Source organism: Stegodyphus dumicola, chromosome 10 (assembly GCF_044657685.1).
Source record: "Stegodyphus dumicola isolate Sdum_Otavi_A_Nest chromosome 10, ASM4465768v1".
Lineage (NCBI taxonomy): Eukaryota > Metazoa > Arthropoda > Arachnida > Araneae > Eresidae > Stegodyphus > Stegodyphus dumicola.
Genome location: NC_140777.1, coordinates 130,843,345 through 130,865,039, shown reverse-complemented (window position 1 = coordinate 130,865,039; position 21,695 = coordinate 130,843,345). Strand labels below are relative to the sequence as shown.

At 34.7% G+C, this 21,695-nt stretch overlaps 1 protein-coding gene across 2 annotated transcripts in view; it reads right to left on the bottom strand.

Moving 5' to 3' along the window:
* Positions 1–12,153: 12,153 nt before the first annotated feature.
* Positions 12,154–21,695, bottom strand: part of LOC118183472 (solute carrier family 12 member 2-like) — a 77,759-nt gene continuing 68,217 nt past the window's right edge. For both annotated transcript variants that reach the window (XM_035353026.2, XM_035353028.2), the window contains 4 exons: positions 21,093–21,179; positions 17,687–17,792; positions 14,797–14,864; positions 12,154–12,479 (listed from right to left, as the gene is read on the bottom strand). In XM_035353026.2, the coding sequence (XP_035208917.1) occupies positions 12,344–12,479; positions 14,797–14,864; positions 17,687–17,792; positions 21,093–21,179 (397 nt within the window). In that variant the 3' untranslated portion in view covers positions 12,154–12,343. The remainder of the gene's footprint in view (positions 12,480–14,796; positions 14,865–17,686; positions 17,793–21,092; positions 21,180–21,695) is intronic.

Here is a 21,695-nt window from a genome sequence, read left to right as displayed (position 1 = left end):
AAACTAGAAATATCTTCACCGGCAACGGGCGGCCACTGGTCATTTCCTGTGGCGTCATTGATTAGCCCACTCAAGTGGGAGGGTTCTTGCTGGTTACCTTAGAGACCATGAGCTGTCTCTTCGAAGTCGAAATGAAAACCCATGTGGGCTTAGTAGAAACAGAAGAATGTAAACATGCCTTTCGGTAACAGATTACATGTACGCCAAAAGTTAAATATAATAGAAATATGTAGTCATTGCGGAGAGATTATTTATTGACTCTCATAAGGGAATTTTTCTCGCAGAACGTTTCCAAATAAATCTTTGTATTAGAAAGGAAAATGCAAATTCAGTAAGCATTTAATTAGTCCAAAGGGGCTTTGTCCCTGAAGACTATTGTTTTCGTTTTGCGATTTTGCGTTGGTTCGCTATAAATGTCCGTTTCACTTTTCAAACTGTTGCCTGAGTCCTACATTATATTTGAAGAAATTAAATACTGAAAAATATGCATAAATGTATGCATATTTCTCGCATTGTGATAAAACAACGGTACATAGAGCCATCGAATTTTGAATGACGTTATCCTACTGCGGATGAAGGCATGTGGAAGCCCAAATTTGAAATTTGAAATTTGTTTTATGAACGATTTAATATTTTGTAAAATTTTAACGAATTTTTGATTAGCAAACTCAAGGATTTCAAAGCGAGCCATGGCAACGTTGTACAGAAAAAACATTTTTATCTCCAGTGTCGGAAATTCTAAAGATATGCTCAATTTAAAACTATTTTGCGATATTGCTCTTGAACTGAATTTGATGGTTTAAGTGCGAAGAACGTGATATTTAATAAATAAAGGCAACATACAAAACTTTAAAAAAATGCCCCTTTAGGCGTAATATAATTTCTGAAAGCTTTGAGATTTTTATTTATTTTTTCATTTGCTCAGCTTGCTGTCTATTCCAAAGAAAATCGGTTAATAGTAAAAGTAATGTTTGTCATCCACGAGTTCCTGTTGCTATGGTAAGTTAGAATAAATTCTTTCAAACCACGAGGTTTTCTGTTTTGCCAATAACCAGTGCTGTCTTCTTAATTGTTGGATACATATTGCCCGTTAATAACACATTTACTTATTCTTTCAGTTTCTTAAATCACTTGATGTTTCATTTTTATAATTTAATGGGTGTTCTGGAGATGTTTTGTAATTCAGTCCAGTTTCGTCAGTATCATACGTTTCGTGTGCCCTTTATTCATTTACAGCCTAAGCAAGATGTCTTGTATCTAGTTATCAGCTTCATGACGATCCGCTCCTTACTTCTCACCATCAATTTCTGGTAAAGAATGTTTTATTTCACCTTCTCTAACTACTGGGCCATATGTAATTTAATACAAAATTCTCTAGTATACTACAAAATGTTAAAAAAAGCCCCTTCGGACGCAGTTTAAAATCTGAATCCTTTCAGATTTTTACAAATTTAATTAATTATTAATTTTTTCTTTCTTTTCTTTTCTTTATTTCCTAATTTGCTTGCATTTTACCTTTTGAATACAATAAAAACGAGCTTACTGTTCTGGCATCGTCCGCGTAGATTATTATTCCGTTCTTCAGATATAACCTTTCTTCTTCAAAGTCAAATAAATTACCAGTTTATTTGTGCTAAAGTTCTATTTTAAAAATTATTCAGTGAAGAATGTATATTTGTTTATTTTGAGAAGAAAATAAGTCTTCCACCCCCCGGATAGGAGCTTATCGATAACCAAGTGAATAAAATCACTGACCAACAATTTGTTTTGTACTATGATTTTAAATTATAAGGATTATTAAAACAAAGGAGTATTGTAATGCGCTACTTCAATACCACGTGACTCGAAAATTTAGGCTATAGCTCGATTTTTCTTTAGATTTGAGTAGTCAATGCTCACTGCAGTTGAGCTGCAGAGGTTGCTACTGTAGTATACAATTTACACTGCTCGTCACTGAAAATGCAACACCAAGAAGGATTGGTCAGAAATTTATGCAAATTTTAGAGTAGACGCACGTCACTGAGTTATGCGAATGATGTGAAATGCGAAGCACTCCAACGCACGTGAAGTAAGATATAAGGGAAGGAACGTGCAGAATGGGCAATATTCGTGTCGTTATTTCTGCCAGAGGAATTATCGAAGAAAGTTGGTTTTTGTCCCGGAGGATACGTGTAATAGGAGAGAATGCCAGGCCGTCATCAACGAAGGCACGTCCAGCAGATAGACGACTTTACGAGGGGTATGGTGATCGGACTGAAAAGAGCGGGTTAGACCTTACGTCAAATCGCAGCTGATACCCACATGGATGCGAGCACGGTGCATCGGCTATGGCGAACATGGTTGGAACAAGGAAATGTGCGAAGACGGAGGGGTGCAGGTGCAGCCAGAGTGGCGTCAGCACGCGTGGATCGACGCATCCACCTACAAGCTGTGGCGGTCCCGCAAGTCACTTGTACCGCGATTCTGCAGCATGGGAAAGATACCCTGGATGTTCCCGTGTCGACCAGAGTCATTTCCCGTTGATTGGTTGAACGTGGCCTGCAGTCTCGGCGTCCGTTAAGAAGACTGCTATTGACCACACAGTATAGACGCGAACGTTTAGAATGGTGCCGGACTGGAGCGATATGGATGACAGAATGGCGAAACGTCGTGTTCTCAGATGAGTCACGCTTCTGTTTATCCAGTGACAGTCGCCGGATACGTGTGTGGCGTCGACGTGGAGACAGATCTAATCCGGCAGTAACTGTGGAACGCCCCACCGCGTGACAATGTGGCATAATGGTTTGGGGCGCTATTGCCTATGATTTCAGGTCACCTCTAGTTCGTATTCAGGGCACTATGACGACCCAACGATACTTGGATAATGTACCGCGGTCGGTGGCAATCCCCTACCTTCAGGGGCTGCCTAATGCAAATTTTCAGTAGGATAACGCCCGATCACATAGTGCTCGCATCTGCCAACATGCTCCGCAAAGTATACAGATGCTTCCCTGGTTACCGTACTCTCCTAACCTGTCACCAATCGAACATGTGTGGGATGTGATTGGACGCCGTTTTCAGACTCTGCCCCTGCCTCGTTGAGAAGACGAACTGTGGCAAATGATTGAAAGGGAATGAAGAGCCATCCCTCAGGACACCATCCGCTCTCTCATTGAGTCTATGCCTAGACGTGTTTCTTTGTGCATCGCTGTCCGCCGTGGGCCTACATCCTACTGAACCTAAGATATCTTGGGATTGCAATAGATAATAAACTTAACTTCATTGAGCACCTACAGTAAATTAAGAAGAAAACCTCCAGTATAGCTAACAACCTGAAAAGAATGCAAGGTGTCGGATGGGGCTCAAACCCCCAGATACAAAAGCTGCTGTATAATGTTATAGAAAAGTTAGCACTGTATGGCGCAGCGATATGGGCGTCACCAATGACGGTAAGAAAACAAAAGCAACTCCTATCCATAAGGCCCTTTCTTTTAAATTATTCGAGAGCTTACAGAACAACCTCAAATGCTGCACTGTTTCAGCTCACTAGCAGCATCCCCCTGTTCTTAGTAGCAGAGCAGGAACATGCAAAGGCTTCAGTTCTTCGGCTAAGAGAAGACTGCAAAATTAAAAATGAGATAGTAGCTGCCAGCTCTTACACCTCACTGATCCATTCATATGAAAGACACCCAGCTAGCCGAAATAATATCACACTATGCATAAAGCAGAATAAATACCAAGCATTATTTCCGAAGATCTACACTGATGGTTCTGGCATAAACAACGGAAAAGGATGTGCTTTAAAAATATATCTCAGTGATCATGACGCAAAAGATTTCAAGTTCCAACTTGACAAAGAGAATAGCGTTTTTCAGTCGGAAATGTTCGCGATTTTGCAGGCAATCAACGTAAGCACACATCATCATTTTCCAAGGACTTAGATCTATACAGATTGCCTCTCGGCAATGCATGCACTCGTGAACACAAATAATAGATCACCATTAGCTCAGGAAATTCTTATAAAGTCCTCCAATGCCCAAGGCCAACACTTCTTTATAATCTGGATCAAGGCCCATGTTGGTCATAAAGGAAACGAAGAGGCTGACATATTAGCCAAGGAGGCAGAACAGGGAATCAATGAAAAAAAATAAAATAAAAAAAAATAAATAAAAAAAAATAAAACTACAAATCACAACTAAAGACTTATGGCAACAGTGGTGAGACGCTGCAAATACAGGCAGAAGAGTTTACAACCTCTTCACCAAAGTTGACTCTCCTCCAATCCCTCTCTCCAGACATATCACGTGGTTTATCACGGGGCACGGTCCCTTTCCCACGTACCTCTATGCAAATCTTTCTTCATCAGACTCCTGTGCATGTGGTGAAAAGGGTCACCCCGAACATTATCTATTTTCCTGCCCGTTTACAGATTCCTTTCATCTACACTCATGTCCATAAATTAAGGATAATTCGGAGTCACGCGGAAATCGAACTATAAAATAAATATATCACCTGTAAAATCACTACACACATCTTCAAGAATCATATGCAAATTTCAGGAGTGTGTATGTGTGATTATGGCAAAGCCTCGAGGGCTATCTGCCTAAGGGGAGGGATGCCTTCGTGGAGGACTTTCTAAGGGAAACTGGCTCGTATACACGTTACACATGGGGAAAACCACGAAAACGCCCATGCAGCCAGCCCGTTCGCGGGATTCGAACCTCGGACCGAACTACTAGTGTTCAGCGACTTTACCGCTCGGCCGCTGGTGGGCCCCCGCAAATTTCTGGAAGTATCTAGATGACACCGATGGTACATCACAATGACGAGAGTGTAAGAGAGTGATATATAAGGAATATCGGCCGTTTGGAATGTGGGTGTTTAAATTTTTATGTCCACAAGGGTCGTGCGCGGGGCCACACTTATGGAACATAACGCGTAATGAAGTGCTCTCTGCTGCATGGCCCGCGCACACCCAAATCTTCGCCTATGCTGATGACGCTGCAATGGTCGTCAAGGGACGGACTACGGACGTTCTCCAGACAAACTGTAACGAAGTGTGTCACATCTTTTATGTCAAGTGCACCAATCTTAAACTGCAAATAGCAGATCATAAATCTAAAATCCTCTTGATCCCTAAGAAAGGCGGATCACTTGCAAGACGCCCTACGATCAAACTAAATGGGCATAGAATTAAAATTGTGAATACCTTGAAATATCTGGGTGTCACTTTTGATACTAAAATGACGTGGCTCCCCACATTCAAGATCTCAAGCTAAGAACTAGTGCTATAGTTAAGCAAATGCGCCAGTTTTATGGTTATAAGTGGGGACTCAATCCACACATACAAAAAGTGTTATATACGACAGTAGTGGAAAAGATAGCTACATACGCAGCAGCAGTTTGGTGCCACCCAATGCAGGGCAGGAAGATTAAACATCTTTATACCATACAACGGCCCTTCGCATTGGGCATTACAAGGGCCTACCGTACAACCTCATCGGATGCTCTTAATGTATTAGCTGGTCTACTCCCACTACACATACGAGTTGAAGAAGAGGCGGCCAGACAGATTATACTGCAACTCAAAAAGCCAACTGTGTTTGACGAGGAATACTTCCATCCGGAAGAATATGAAATCATTGATCGACCACTGCATGTCCACCCACGGAGCAAAGGCTCTGGTGTCAAAATCACCATCAACCCGTCTACGACTAATTTCCCCACACTATTTAACATCTTCACCGACGGCTCCAAAATCGATGAAAAAGCGGGATGCTCATACATAGTCATGCGACATGATACAATTCAAGCAAGATGGAAAGCACAACTGCGGCAGCATAACAGTGTTTTTCAAGGAGTGCACATCAAGCTTGAATGGATCAAAGCACATGCGGGTCATCTCGGAAACGAGATGGCGGACCAACTTGTCAAAGAAGCGGCGTTAGGCCCGACAGATTTGCAGTTCAATATCCCATGGCCGGCCACATTTCTAAAGAAGTCACCACGACTTAAAGCCATTGGCAAGTGGCAACAAGAATGGAATGAGAGTACCACTGGAAGACGTGTCCACTACCACATCAGCTATGAACGGAACATTGCCAATTCACAGCTGATTAGGTACATTTCGGGACATGGACCTTTTCCTGTATACTTCTACCGATTTGGCATCTGTTCCTCAGATCAATGTACGTGTGGACACACAGGCTCCCCGGAGCACTACCTAACTTCTTGTCCACTCACAGAGGGACAACATGTTCCTATACCAACGACTAACAGACAGTCATTTTGTAAATTCCTTATTAAGCAGCGCCACTTAATCCAAAAAATTGGACGTATGATGGATAAGCTGGCAGACCTAAACACAGACTTATGCCAAATATAGCAGTCCGCGCAGCCTAAGCACACTTGCATATACTCAATGCAATATGAACTGCATAACGTTACAAGTACTGTGAAATTTATAATGAATGGACGCCTAAACTCTGCGTCTGATTTTACACCCAATATGCAAACCACATAGGCACATGTAATATTAAAACGCAATAGTATCTGTAAGTTTGTTCCAAATGTAATCTGCAAAATTGCAAACTGTGCGTATGTGTGTCTAAGACAAAATGTGCTATACTACAGTTCAAATGTATTTATGTAACTCCAACATAGTAAGCGAAGCTATAATGTAACCAGTGTTCAAGTCATTGATTTATATGTAACGTGTGTTTAATGTAAATATAGTGTCTAAACTATTGATTGTACTCAGTATATGTTTTTTATATTTATGATATTTGTGTATGTTTTTTATATTTTAGCATGGTTTCTTCATATAACTGTCCAATGGCTTATTGTACCGATTTTATGTAACATATGCTTACTGTACCCATGATATCAGGGACTGTATTCTGTATTGTAGCATGCTCCCACATATGGTTATCCTATGCAATTTTGTGTAACTATCTTCCATGCTTTACTCCTGTATGTATATAACTATGTTCCATAGCATATTATAACACGCACCTGTGAAGCGCAGTAAGTGAAGTTTTAACGCAACCAGAATTTCAGTCCTTGATTTATATATATAATGTCTGTTTAATGTAGACAAACTCAGTCATTGATTTTCATGTAATGTATGTGTAATGTATATATGATATCTGTGTTTGTATTTTATATTTAAGCGTGTCTCTACATGTATTATGCATTAATATGTAACTGTTTTTCATGCTTTACCCCTGCATGTACATGGCTATGTACCATGGAATATTTTAACATGCTCCAGTAGTAGCGCAATAGCATCTGAGTCTTTGATATATGTCAGGTTAATGTAAACATAGTATCTCAGTCACTAATTTTTATGGACATATGTTTAGTGCTTATATAATATTGTTTCCATAATCGTTATGTAACTCTTCACAAGTTTCATCCCTGCATGTAAATAACTATGTACATAGATTATTTTAACGTGCCCCTGTGTGGTGCAGTTAAGTGAAGATTTAATGCAACCAGTGCCTTCATTTTTTTATATTTAGGCTACGCCTTTTTAATGTAGATATAGTATTTTAGACGTTAATTTTCATGTAACGTGTGTGTAATGTATGTGTAATGTATCTAAGATGTTTTCATGTAATGTATGTGTAATGTATCTATGATATCTGTGTTTGTATCTTATAGTTCAGCATGTCTCCACATATGATTGTGTTATGCATTATTATCTAACTGTTTTCTATGCCTTACTTACCCCTGCACATATATAACCTTGTACCATAGAATACTTTAATATGTGGCTGTGTAGCGCAATAAGTGAAGCTTAATGCACAGCGTCTGAGTCCGTGATATCCATGCAATGTCTGTCTAATGTAAACATATTATCCAAGTCATTAATGTTTACGTAGCAAAAGTTTAATGTATTTAGGATATTGGGTGTTAATAATTGTTAAGTAACTTTTTCCATGTTTTACCCTGCATGTAAATAACTATGTACCATAGAATATTTTAACGCGCCCCTGTGTGGAGTAGTAAGTGAAATTTTAATGCAACTAGTGCCTCAGTCCTTGATATTTAGGTAATGTTTGATTAATGTAGGTATAATAGTATGTTAGTTATTGATTTTTATGTAACATATGTTTAATGTATCTATGATATCTGTGTTGGTATGTTATATTTCAGCATATCTCCACATATAACTGTTTTATGCATTATCATCTTACTGTTTCCATATCCTACCCCTGCATGCATATAACCTTGCACAGTAGAATATTTTATCTTACGCCAGTCAGGCGCAATAAGTGAAATCTAATGCACCTAGCGTCCGAGTCCTTGATATTTATATTGACACTAGTGGACGTGGCGCTACACCAATTAACCGTATGGTAAAGGGGTTGTGCCCACGTCCTCCGTCGCATGTCGCATGTCACACGAACTTAAGCGATTATTCGCTGGCTAGTTCTTAAGATTCGTCACTTTCTACAGTAACTGAGATTTACACAGTGAAAAATCTTATATTTAAATGTAAGATTTTGACAGGAAAGAAACTTAAAATTTAACTGTTAATAAAATTAACACTTACATAACAAAATAAATTTTAACAACCTATCATCGGATCTGTGTGCATTCAATCTATTGCGAACCCGTACGCACGCAACAGTATCCTTGTTAATTAATTATAAAAAATAAGTTTTCTCTAAATCTGCGTTATCTTACGAATTTGGGATATTGTATTTAGTTAGTTATAAAATTCTGTTTGTTATAAATAGATGATATTATTGCCAGTTGAGGATGCATACACCATTCTTGCTTTCTGAGAAAGCAAGAATGTTGCATACATCCTCAAGCCCTGGAACGTTGCTAAAAGGTTTTTGATTTAAACACCATGCTTAAGAAATTACAGGTCAGTTGAATGTTTACTTTCATATCTTGATAAATTGCTTTAGGGTATCTTCATGTGCAGAATGCTTAGCCAACTCAACAGTGTACCAGATGAATAGTTCAGCTACCGATAGGAACTTACAACAACTAAAAACTAAACAGTTTGCGTACATCATGAAGTATATTGAATTAGCTATTCGCAATAAACAAAGCATTGCTGTCCTGATGCTAGACGTCACCAAAGCTTCTGACATGTGGGGACTCATGAACATATTCTTATAATCAACTCTCTCTTCGAAAACAGGAAATTCTGTGTAAAGCAACTAAGCAGTTCTATAATATTTCTACTCAGAGCAGCACAAGGCTCAATAGTAGGTGCCCCTTTGGATGTAATATTTAAATTACGTCCAAAGAGGCGTTTTTTTAACACTTTTTCTGTTACCTTTATTTATTAAATATCACGTTCTTCGCACTTAAACATAAAATTCAGTTCAAGAGCAATATCGCAAAATAGTTTTAAATTGAGCATATCTTTAGAATTTTATACGCAGTCTCACGCGCTGGAGATAAAAATGTTTTTCTGTACAACGTTGCCTTTGCTGGCTTTGAAATCCTTGAGTTTGTTAATCAAAAATTCGCTACAGTTTTACAAAATCTGAAATCGACAATAAAACAAATTTCAAATTTGGGCTTCGCATGCTCTTATTCGCAGTAGGATTACGTCATTCAAAATTTGATGGCTCTAGGTATCGTTGTTTTATCACAATGCGAGAAATAGACGTACATTTATGCAGATTTTTCATTATTGAATTTCTTCAAATATAATCCAGAACTCTAACATTGGGTGGCAACAGTTGTAAAAGTGAAACGGACATTATTTATAGTGAGCCGACGCAAAATAGCAAAACGAAAACAATTGTCCTTCCCCACCTTTGAGAGATTACACCATTAAAAATCACTCCCACCCTTTGAGGACTAGTGCAGAAAATGGAAGACCAACATTAATCCTGTCGAATTCTGTTTTTGTTTCTTTATAAGCTAATAAAGGACGTATTAAAAATTAAGTAATAATCCTAAGTTACTAAGAAAATCTATTTCTAAAGTTAATAAGACCAAATATTTTAGCATGTAAATTAATAATATTGAAAAAGAACTTCATGTGAATCTTACGCTTAAAGGAAATTAGAATCAAGGCCAATCGCCTTATGATCAAATCTAAGTCAATCTTGCATAAGGATGCTTCGCTAAATCTACTGCTAAACAAACCCATCTATACCTCAATCATCCTAACCGTTCGTAGTTTATGCCTTTAAATTTGGCTTAAACAAGTGCTACTAAAAAGTGTATCGAAAAATTTCGAATCATACAAAATGGTTTCTTCATCTAATCACCGGAGCCCCATGTTGTGTTTAGAATGCAGACCTGCAGAAGGATTAAAAACTGATAATATGAAAGATTATTTGATTTTCCCCAATGCCATCAATGCTAAAAAGGGCTAACCTGTTAACTTCTCAAACAACTTAAGATAAATGATAAAAACGCCCTTTTAGACGTAATTTAAAATCTAAAACCTTTTAGACTATATATATATTTTTATCGTTTTTATTTTTGTTGTTGTCTGATTGAATATGACAAAGTTTTACCAGTAAGGACTATCATGTGAGTCTTCAGGAAGCCTGTTTTCAACAAAACAGTGCTTTTTATTAATATTCCTTTATAATTCTGATTATTTCGTCTGATTTCATCTGACTTCTCTTTAACTTTAAAATTTCATTTTATCAGTTAATGCTCAATGCCATTTGAACAAAGTGGGATTGCGAAATGCCATCAATGCTAAAAAGTAGTGCAATAAGTCATGCGGAATATGCGACATATAAAATCAAATCAAATTATTACTATTAAAATACATAAGAGGGAATCGGGACAAAGATGAAACGACGTATAAATGTAAAAGACATATAAACATATATAAACGGTGCTCCACTGTTATTTATAATTTTGAAATCTCACTGAGACTATATTTTCCAATTCTGGGAGTATGAATATTTAGGTTGCATCTTTAAATTCAGTTTCGAATTAAGAATAATTTTATTTATTTTCTGGAAAATACTAGGGGGAACTTCAAAACAGTAGCTTGCGCATCAATGTATCAATGTACGAAGATGCATAAAATCTTCCATTCTCGTTCGACGACATTTATCGGGTCTCTAAAAATGTTTTCACTTATGCTCATACTACAAAGACAGTTTTTCATGCATTGACAAAAACAAGTTTTTGTCCATTGACATTTATCTAATAAGAAAACTGACTAATTATCTTTCTTTGCTTATAATAAAGGTTTGAATCCTCAATAGCTTGGAATCCAGGCAGCTGTTAGGTTCGTCATGCGTTTGATCTGTCTCTGAATGTACCAGGTGGCCGAATGAAAAGAACGATAAACATTAGTTTGAACCGAGTTTGAATCTGTACGAAACGCTAAGCTGCATATAGAGTTTCATATGTTTTCCTGCATGTAACGTAAGTACAAGCCATTATCCTTTAAAAAACATTCCTGTAGGAATACACCTTTTCCCTTTAGCAAGATAGATTTCTTGGGCTTTGTCATATTCAATCAGACAACAACAAAAATAAAAACAGTAAAAATATGTATAAAAAAATCTAAAAGGTTTTAGATTTTAAATTACGTCTAAAAGGGCGTTTTTTTAACGTTTTATGTGTTTTTATTTATTAAATATCATCTTCTTCACAGTTAAACCATAGAATTCAGTTTAACAGCAATATCGCAAAATAATTTTAAAATGCGCATATCTTTAGAATTTTCGATACACAGTCTCGCGCGCTGGCGTTAAAAATGTTTTGTTGTGTTGCAGTGCTACCATTGCTCGCCTTGGAATCATTGAGTGTTTTAAACAAAAATTAATTAAAGTTTTACAAAATATGAAATAGGTAATAAAACCAATTCGAAATTAAAAATTCGAGCTTATAGATGCTCATATTAGGGGAGTACAATGTTATTCAACGTAAGTTTCATTATTTTAATTTCTTTAAATATAATACAGGGCGATAACATTTGTAGCAGCAATTTGAAAAGTGATTCAACGCTTTTAGTGATTCGACTCAAAAGGCCATTCTAGACTATTAGCTCTTCTGGCTAATAAGTTGTATATATCAGTTTTAAAACCATGAAATGTAAAACTTTCCACCTTCAAAATTTTACAATAAATATGCAATTGTAGATATAGTCATTCGTAGGAGCAAGCTAATTTGTAATCAATGAACTGAATGTAAAGCAGCGTTTTTAAAACAGAATGATACTTTAAAAGTCAGAGCAATTTATTGATTCAGTATTTAAAACATATTTTTCAAAATCTAAGTAAAAAAATCTACATATCTATAATCTATAGCATATACAAGTGAGATGTAACATACAACTGGAAGAATAACAATTTTCAATAACTGCTATCTGTAAAAGTTCAGAGCCAATGGAATGTACTAAAACTGTTATTTAAGAATAGAAAGTTAGGACAGAATTTTGGTTTCCTCTGACTAACAAAAATGGTGGCATGCCATTAGTTAAAATATCTAACCAGGCCATGTATAAGAATGCCGGGCAATGGTCTTTTCTTGGCAAAGGCAAAGTCCTGCAAGCAAAAAAATAGTAAAATATTTATAATACTTATCTTATGAATTTCGTATTTCCAGTAGCTGAATATAAAAACCAGATAGTAGGTATTAGAATAATTCAGATTCACTGGTTTGTAAAAGATAGTAGTTCATGTTTTACTGTATTTGTAAAACTTCATAAAATCCAGTTTGAAAACTTCGGTACATTTATTCTTGTCTTTCACCACTAATATTCATAGTTATATATCATGTGTTAATTTCTAGTTTTAACATTCTGAAAAGTTTAATGTTTCCAAATTCATAACTTCTTTTATTTTCTCAATAAAATGTATCTTATTATTCACCAAAAAAGACTGTTTCAAAATAAAAATACCACTGAGACGAAACATCTTCTTAATACACAAATTTCAGTTGACCGGCCAAAATGGTTGCTGACGCCTGGTCTAGAGCTTTCAAGTTGGATAGGAAAAGAAAGTTAATGGAGTGCTTCTTTTCAACAATGCAAAACGTATACCTGTAACTTAATGGTATAGTTAAAGTATAATGATTGTGACATGTGATAGAAAAAAAGCAGGCAGGTCTATGGCAAAATATTTTGCATAAAGAAATAGTGAACATATTCTCTGAAATGAAGCGAGGTTTGGGAAAAAGATATAAAAATTTTAAGCTTCAATTTTTTTATAGAAAAAACACTTTCAGTTAAAATGTAATCACGTGTTTCAGCAGCTTATAGAGCTATAATTTTTTGATGATTAAGTTCGGCTATGCATATACGTATTATTTCAATACATGTATTATTGTATTGATTACAATATATGATAATGTATTATTTCAATAGATTAGGACAACATTTCTATATGCTTTCGTTGCTCAGAACGTAGAACGACACGTGTACAGAAATTATGAATGGGTGAATTGGGTATGAGATTTTATCTGCTGTGGTTTATAAGGTATTTCTCCCGCCTTCTTAGCATGCCTTCGTAGGGCAGTGGTTAGCATGCTCGGCGCGCATTCGAGAGGCTCGTGGTTCGCGTTCCGGCGAAGGCGTTGCTCCTTTTTTATCTCTCCTGCTTCGAAATAACCTAATAGTCTCTACAGGATTTTTATTTTTACATCAACTTACAAGGACCATTTTAAAAGTTTATAGTCAAAAACTCAACAATTTAATTGAACGTAAAAGTGTATTTAAGTGCAATGCAGGGGAAATCTCTAGAACAGTGGTTCCCAACGTAATTTGCCCCAAGTTATCATTATTAGAAGATTATGCCTCCCTCTCTTCCAAAATTCGAAAAATACATGTAAATTTATTTAGATTTTGATTAGTTTTTAATGCATTTTTAAAGCAAAGATCAAAAGAAATAAAAAATATTCATAAATACTAAAACTAATAAACGTAGTTTTTTGTATTCATGAACTAAAAACTAAATACTTAATAGCTAAATAAAAGGTTGATTGCGTCTTCCTGAAAATATGAAATTTTCCCTTCAGGAAGGATTCCTTCCTCGTTGAAAGTTCCTTCTAGAATGTTTCACTCTGGAAAACCCCTCTAGAACATAAAATAACTGCTCTATAACTTTTCAAAATATTTTTGCAGTGTAGAGATTGATTTTAAATGTATGGGTAGGGATGGGTATTTTAAATGTATTGATAGAGTATGATTGAAAAGTATTAAACGCTTTATGGTCAGGTTGATTTTTGGTCAAATGTATTTGTTTTTGGGATAAGGAATAAAATAGCCAATAATTATATTTTAACTTCGTTATAATTATTTTTTAATGCATCCGGTTCTACTGAAATACACAATTAATGATAAAATTACCAATGTTGTAAATTTCAAAGGAATTATTACTCTAATTTTCATAATTCTAAAGCTCTGAATGAGATTCAAATTGCTCTTTCTCAAGTTTAATATTGTTTATCTTTGAACCTTTAAGGAAGCCATATAAAATTTTCAATCAGAATAAAAAAACGGCCTTCTACGGTATTTTGTTTAAACCTTTTCGTTTCCGGGGAAAAAAAAAAAAAAAAAACTAACGAAATTTCCTAGGTGAAGCCAGCTTCTTTGCCGAGATCTGAACCCAAAGCGAACTACCAGCGTTTTACTACTTCACCGCTAGTGGTTCCCCGAAACAAGAACTTATTTGTGCTAATGAAACTAGTGAATGTGAAATTTTTGGCCTTCTTGGATATTTTGTACCTTTCTTCTAAGAAAAGTGGTGACTGTTTAATTCTTTTATTTGAAAACTGAGTTAATGCATTTAACAAAAAATTTAGTATTTTTAAAAATTCTTATTAGGGAAACGTAACTTAAATAGATGTACATTCATTTCTTACATTATAACCATGTTTGAAGATTTCGAATGCTTCTCGAGTAGCTCTCGAAGCCGTAGAAACTGATTTGTCTGAAAAATAAAAAATTGGAATTAAATCAATATCAAATTTATTGGGATTCTTACCAGTTACCATACAATTCTTAATTCTGAAGGAGAAAGCATAATATATTTCAATGAGTTTAGTACATTTTTAGTTTAGTATAATATTTTTCAATGAGTTTCTGATTATTAACTCAAATACTTTAAACTCCAGCCTTTCCTTTATAGCGTAAATCACAAATAATAACTTCAAGCAATTATTCTGAAGATAAAGGCTTTTATCTCCCAAAATTAAGCAGTATCCTTTAAAATATTGGGTCATATAAAATGTCTCCGCGTTTTGTTTCGCCATTAGATGGTGTTGATGCCTATATATCCGGCAATACTTACCCGATTGTGTCAAGCGAACATGTGCTTACAAGGTGACATTCAGCTTCCACTGTTTGTGAAAATAGTTATCTAATACGTTGCTTGTGTCAATCAAGCAACGTATTAGATAACTATTTTCCAGACCAGAGAATTATATTGATTTGAAAATGAGTGAAATATCTGAACAAATTCATTATGTTATGCTGTTTTACTATAAAAAGCGTAAAAAGGCTGCAAAAATATGCCGAAAAATTTGTGAAGTGTATGGCGAGAATTCTGTGAGTGAACGAAGGGCCCAAGAGCGGTTTGCTGGATTCCGTTCCGGAAATTTCGATATCAAAGGTGCACCTCGCTCTGGTCACTGAAAAAGTCTCTGAAATTTTGCAACTGGTGGAGCAAGACAGCACATAAGCAGTCAGGAAATAGCAGAGGCACTAAACATCAACCACATAACAGTTTGGAATCATTTGAAAAGAGCAGGTTACAAAAAGAAGCTCGATGTTTGGGTGCCACATAAATTGCAACCAAGTGCAACCTGGCAAAACCATCAATTCGGCCCTGTACTGTGCACAAGTCGACCGTTTGAACGAAGCAATATATATATATATATAGAAAGACCGGAATTGGCCAAAAGAAAGAGAGTTGTATTCCATCATGACAATGGGCGGCCACACACATCTTTGATGACTTGGAACAAATTGATGGAACTTGGTTGGGAAGTTTTGATGCATCCACCATATAGCCCGAATCTTGCATCGTCTGACCACCCTTTATTTCCGTCTCTGCAAAACAGCCTTGATGGAAAAAAAATGGCCGACCGAAGAGCTACTGAAAATCACTCGGCCAAGTTTTTCTCCGATAAACCACAGAAGTTCTATACCGATGGAATTATGAAGCTACTCGGAAAATGGCAAAAGATCATAGATAATAATCGTCAATATATGCTTGATTAAAATTGATTTACAATAATAAAAAAATTTGTTAAAAAAGTACCAGAAAAGCGCGGATACTTTTTATATAACCCAATATTTTGGATGAACTGTATGTAGTATCTGAGTTTCTAATTAAAGCTTTCCCTTGCAAATGGATCTAGATAGAAAGGCAAAAGCTACAAAACTGACTATTGCTTCAACAGGAGTTTAAAATATAAATAATTATAAATCTCATTATTATCTGAAGTAACTCACTACTATTAAACCGAAATGAAATTATTATTTCTTTTCATAAAAATATTCTTAGAAAAAATTTGAAATAATTTTTCATACGTAAATGAATTAGTTTAAACATTGATTTTTTAAATTAAAAATGTTGTGCAAAACAAGCGGTATATAATTTAGAAATCTAATTTACCGTTATGTTGGTTCATGTATATATAATGAATTTTTCAACAATTATGATGACGCAAGATACCCCTTATTTACGTATTTAAATATTATTTTACGAAAATATAGTCTATTACTTTAAAATAAGTATTTCAAGGTCGTATCAACATCCCTTCATTTACGCTGGTAATGTGTAATCTCATCACCACAAGGAGGAAGTTTGGGGATTTTAGCAAATTAGAGAACTCGACCTTTTTTCCGCAGCCGTTGTTACCATGATAAAGAGGTACGATTTTGAAGTCCTTAAATGGCTTTGAAGTGCCTATTCCAAAGTAACAAATTATAGGTTGGTTTCCGTAATCCCAAAGAATTTTTTTAACATATTACACAAACTACTTTTGCAATACGAAAGGATCTCAAATGAGGTTGCGCCGTCTATTGCACATGTAATTTCTGTATTCAGTTTATAGTTATTTTATCCATAAACTGATAACTGATTATATTGCAGTTTTCATTCAGTCGAAACAGAACACTAAAAATGATTACTCATTGGCACAAGAATTGTTAATGATTTTATGCCAAAACAGCTTAATTAACTAACTAACCTACCCCCAAAAATTAAACACTGTTTAAATTAGAAGAGAAACGCGCCAAAGTGAAATTTAAAATTAGTAAAGAAACAACCTTTTATTTGGCGTAGATTTAGAGAAGCAACTCAATCGATTCCGAGGGCAAACAGGTCCCTTTTTCATCAGGAGCAAAGAAATGTTTAAACATTTAATGAAGAATGTTTTTAAACACTGTTTGTTAAAAGCATATAATAGAATCACACGTTTACTTATTCACTCCTGACAGAAATAAAGAACGCTGGCAGAATTTTTAAATAATTCAAATGGAAAGATTTTGCTCCAAAATCTCGAAATTTCGAAATTTAATGCAAGAATATTTAAGTTTACATGTAGATTTGATTTTAAACCAGGATTTTTAATTCGTAGCAGTGAAGTTTGTTCTGCGGCAGAATTTCTAACACAGAATGTTATGTTATTACATAACAAATAATAAAGTATTATTATGACATAAAAATGAATTTAAATATAAAGAAGCATATGCTTTCTTAAACACGAATGATTAAATATATTACTAATATTGAACCCGTTTTACTTTTTTCTTGTGTGAATTGAGGCAACTTCTAGTTATGGCTACTGGATCCTTTTCTGCTTCGTTCTTTGTCAACCACTTAGAAATCGTGTTCTCAAATATCTGCGCACTTGAAAAACATTTAAATTAGGGAATTTGACATGACATGTTTTTAAATTATTTGAAAAACATTTATTAAAAACATAATCTACAATGAGCAAAAACTGAACACAATTCATAGATTTGAAAAATGTACCATTATTTGAAAAATGTACCATGATACAATTTTTAAATGGCGAATTTTTTCATAGAATTCACGATTCTTCATTTACCACTAGACAAAAGAAGATGTTAATTGACAAACACGCGTAAAAATAAGAAACATAATAGATTAAAATATTTGAATAAATGAGTTATTATCTGTTTGAACGAATGTTAGTTATTATTTATGTCATGGATATGATTGATCAACATTACTTGAATTAGAATTTATGATTTGATGTATTAAATATGTAGCGATTCCCATCAATCTGCAACTGCGGTTAATTGCTTTTATTAATTCCAATCTATAAGTTATTATATGAATATTCTAGAAGGCTTCAGTTTGTCAAGAATAAAGGGATCTTAATCCAGAAGGATGCTAAATTTGTTACTGTCCTGTTTCTGTAACGATATTTCTGGGTCTAAAATTAAGCGATATAAAATCCTGTATGTTACACTGCGAGAAAGAAAAACAGTTCTATATCTCCCGTTCTACTGGGCCGATTGATGAAATTCAAATTGCGTCCTTCATGTCTTGAAAACTAAGGATATGTATTAGATTTATATACAGCACTGTTCTAATATAGGCATTTTGACACAGAATCGGACTTTTATGAAATAACATAACCAATTGTTTTCCATATTTCAATTCTACCACTCAAATTACGCCAAACTGCCAAGTTTTGTAAAAATCGCACGAATAGTATTAAAAAAATTAACTCTCAAAATTTTAGCTCCTCAATGTTAATTGTGGTATATATTTATTAATATCTCTTTTTTTATTAAACCTATTTGATTTTTTCTTTCACATTTCGAAATTTAGGTTCATTCCAAATAAAATTCACTCATTTTTTTATGATTTATTTTTAAAATTTGTAATTTTAAATAAATTTTCGGAAAAAAATCTGAATTATAATCTATAAAAGTTTTACCATCATCTTAAAGTAGATGCATTTCTAAGCATACCTGCAAAAAAATGAAAATTTTTTTATTCAAACTATATAAATTCATACATAAATTTATATATTGGTGCGTTTTGAAATTTGACATATTTATTGAAAGCGATAATAACATCAAATGTGGCTTATACACTTTGTTAAAATTATATAAAAGGTGAGCGATGTGACTTTTTCCCGCTCATGCACTGTATAAAAAAGTAGGAAAGATGTGGCTTTTTTCTTGGTCCTTCACAATGGAAAGGAAAGGAAATTGGGTTGCCATACATTAAGAAGTTCGCCAAGTGAATTATTTTTGGCGCAAACTGAAAAAAAGAGTCCAAGATAAATTTGAGAATTTCTCCGTAAATTTCGCACCAAATTTATTTAGGGATAATTTGAATCGTAGAATCGAAATATGGAAAAAAATAGTGTTTTTTTCAGAAAAAGGTCTTATTTTGTGTCAAAATATCTATGTTAGAAAAATGCTATATATAAATCTAATATATATCCTAAGTCGCGCTTTCCAGACATGAAAAACGCAATTTGAATTTCGTCAATAGGCCCAGTAACAGGAGACACAGAACTGTCCCCCCCTTTTTTTGGCCAGTGTACATATAGGTCATTAATATAACGGCAAATAAATGTTGTATACATGCATGCATGTTAAATCCATACATGTATTCTGTCATAATCATCCGTTTTTTATGTCAAATTACTAGGTAACATTTTACTAGTTGTTATTGCCCTACATTTTTTTTTCACTTTCTGGGATCACTGAGGTGCGGTTTTAGCTCAAGCAGCAGAACAGAATATGTTTTTTGTGTAATCGAAAACAACACACAGTTGATAAAAACAAATGCAAGCAATAGTTAGTTTCAAGTAGATAAATCATTCTCTCAAACATCTCAGGCAATTTCAAGGCAAGACTGGATTGGATTACTTAGATTACGCCAAATCACACGAGGCTATCTGTCTAAGGGAAGAGATGCATTTGATAAGACACTGTAGGGGTTGTGCCTGAAATTAAGTGTAAGGTATGGCGAATCCTTGAATAGACGTTTAAGCGATTTAGCCCTACGTCTGAGATAACACAGAAGGATATACGTAAAAGACTCTTTTATTCAGAACTCAAAACAACTGAACTGAAAGCCCTAATATACATAAGAAAATATACATGTGATATATATTTTACTTGTCAAATGTTTATTTCTTTTCCAAGTGCAACATTTTCTTTTTGAAATATGAAGTTAATAAAATGGCAAAACCAAAGAACAGAATCTTTAAATATCTCTGGAGAATGAAATTAATGCCGAGATAGCGCAGTTAATGGAAGACGCTTTTGTATTATCCAGTGAGACGCATTCCGATGATCTCAGAGACCACGTGACTTATGTATAGTAATGTAAACAGTTAAAGTCATTATTCCTCTTCTCCTCTTTACGTCGTTGGCAATTTTCGTGTTCTAGTAGAAGTTATTGTCTTTCTTTCTGAAGATATCTGAGCATATATCATGCTCAAAATAGAAGTTAATAAATTAAATAAAGCGCTAGTGGCTGAAAATGCGTTAAAAATACAGTGTTTGAAGAATCAAACGCGCTAATATTTTTTGGGGAAGAAAAGCTGTGCGCACAGTAATGCAAAATTGGATCTCGAGAAGCGTCAGTTTTTCACATAAACACAATCCCGAATAAAACATCAAGGTAGTCTGGAAATCTGTACAAAATATCTTTCAGAAACCCTCATGGTTTGCTTTTATCTTTTGTAGGAATTAAGATTATGAGGAATCGTAAGATGTTTTATAGTCCCGTAAATTCTGCGGCCCTAAGTCCAGGCCTCTTGGCTTAGGCTGTAATCGGTCCTCACTTAAACTTCTACTTTTTCTTTTTCGTTTCCAATTTTTTTCAGTGAATCCATAATTTTCAATCAATTGCTTCAGGAAATACTTTGATGGTCAAAGTATTTCCTTACTTCAATTGTCTTATCAATGCCATATTTTTAGATTTCTTCTGAGTGATCCAATTTCTACGTAAGCTTCTTCTGAAGCTTACGTAGAAATTTGATTATTTGGCCTCTAACAGAAATTATTAACAGAAATACAATTTGGACTCAAATAGAAAAATCAGCAAATATTGATAAATATCGTGAACATATATAATGCAAAATTAGCATAAATTAATACTTTAATAAAATTACACGCCAATGTTTTATTTCAAAATTAATCCAGAAATTACCTTTGCTGATGCAACGGTTCTCCAGCTGATGACAGTACAGACAGATCCGTGAATGGAATTCTGAATTTTCGAAGTAAAGCCGCTAAACTGTTAAAAAGTGCATTATTATTAAATCATTTTAGTTTGCGATAAAAATGAGAGGAAAAAAAATAAACTTCCAAAGAAAATGTTTCGGAAAAATTTTTATAAAACATTTAAGTTTCTTCCTCTTACATAATAGGTGCTTTACAGTATTTTACACAGGTACATTATGAAAGCTTTGCATAACTCTTAAGAGTTGCTTGATACAGACTATTAATTTCATTCGTTCGAGTGGCATAAGATGCTAAATGATTTATTCCTAGATTCTTAGACCTTTATTCCTAGATTTGCTAATATTTAGTTCTGACTTAAACTCTGTTCTGCTCTTTTGAGGTCCTATCATAATATTCGCTCAGTAAGTTTATGCAAATTTCATTACAAATGCCATAGAAGGTTAATCTTTACCTGGATAATCAACAGCAGCTAACCGCAGGTAACCGCCCTGTTGAATGAGAATAGTACTTTCCTACTGTATTTATGAAAGGATAACACTTATTACTTACTTTGCCTTGGTAAGTTGAT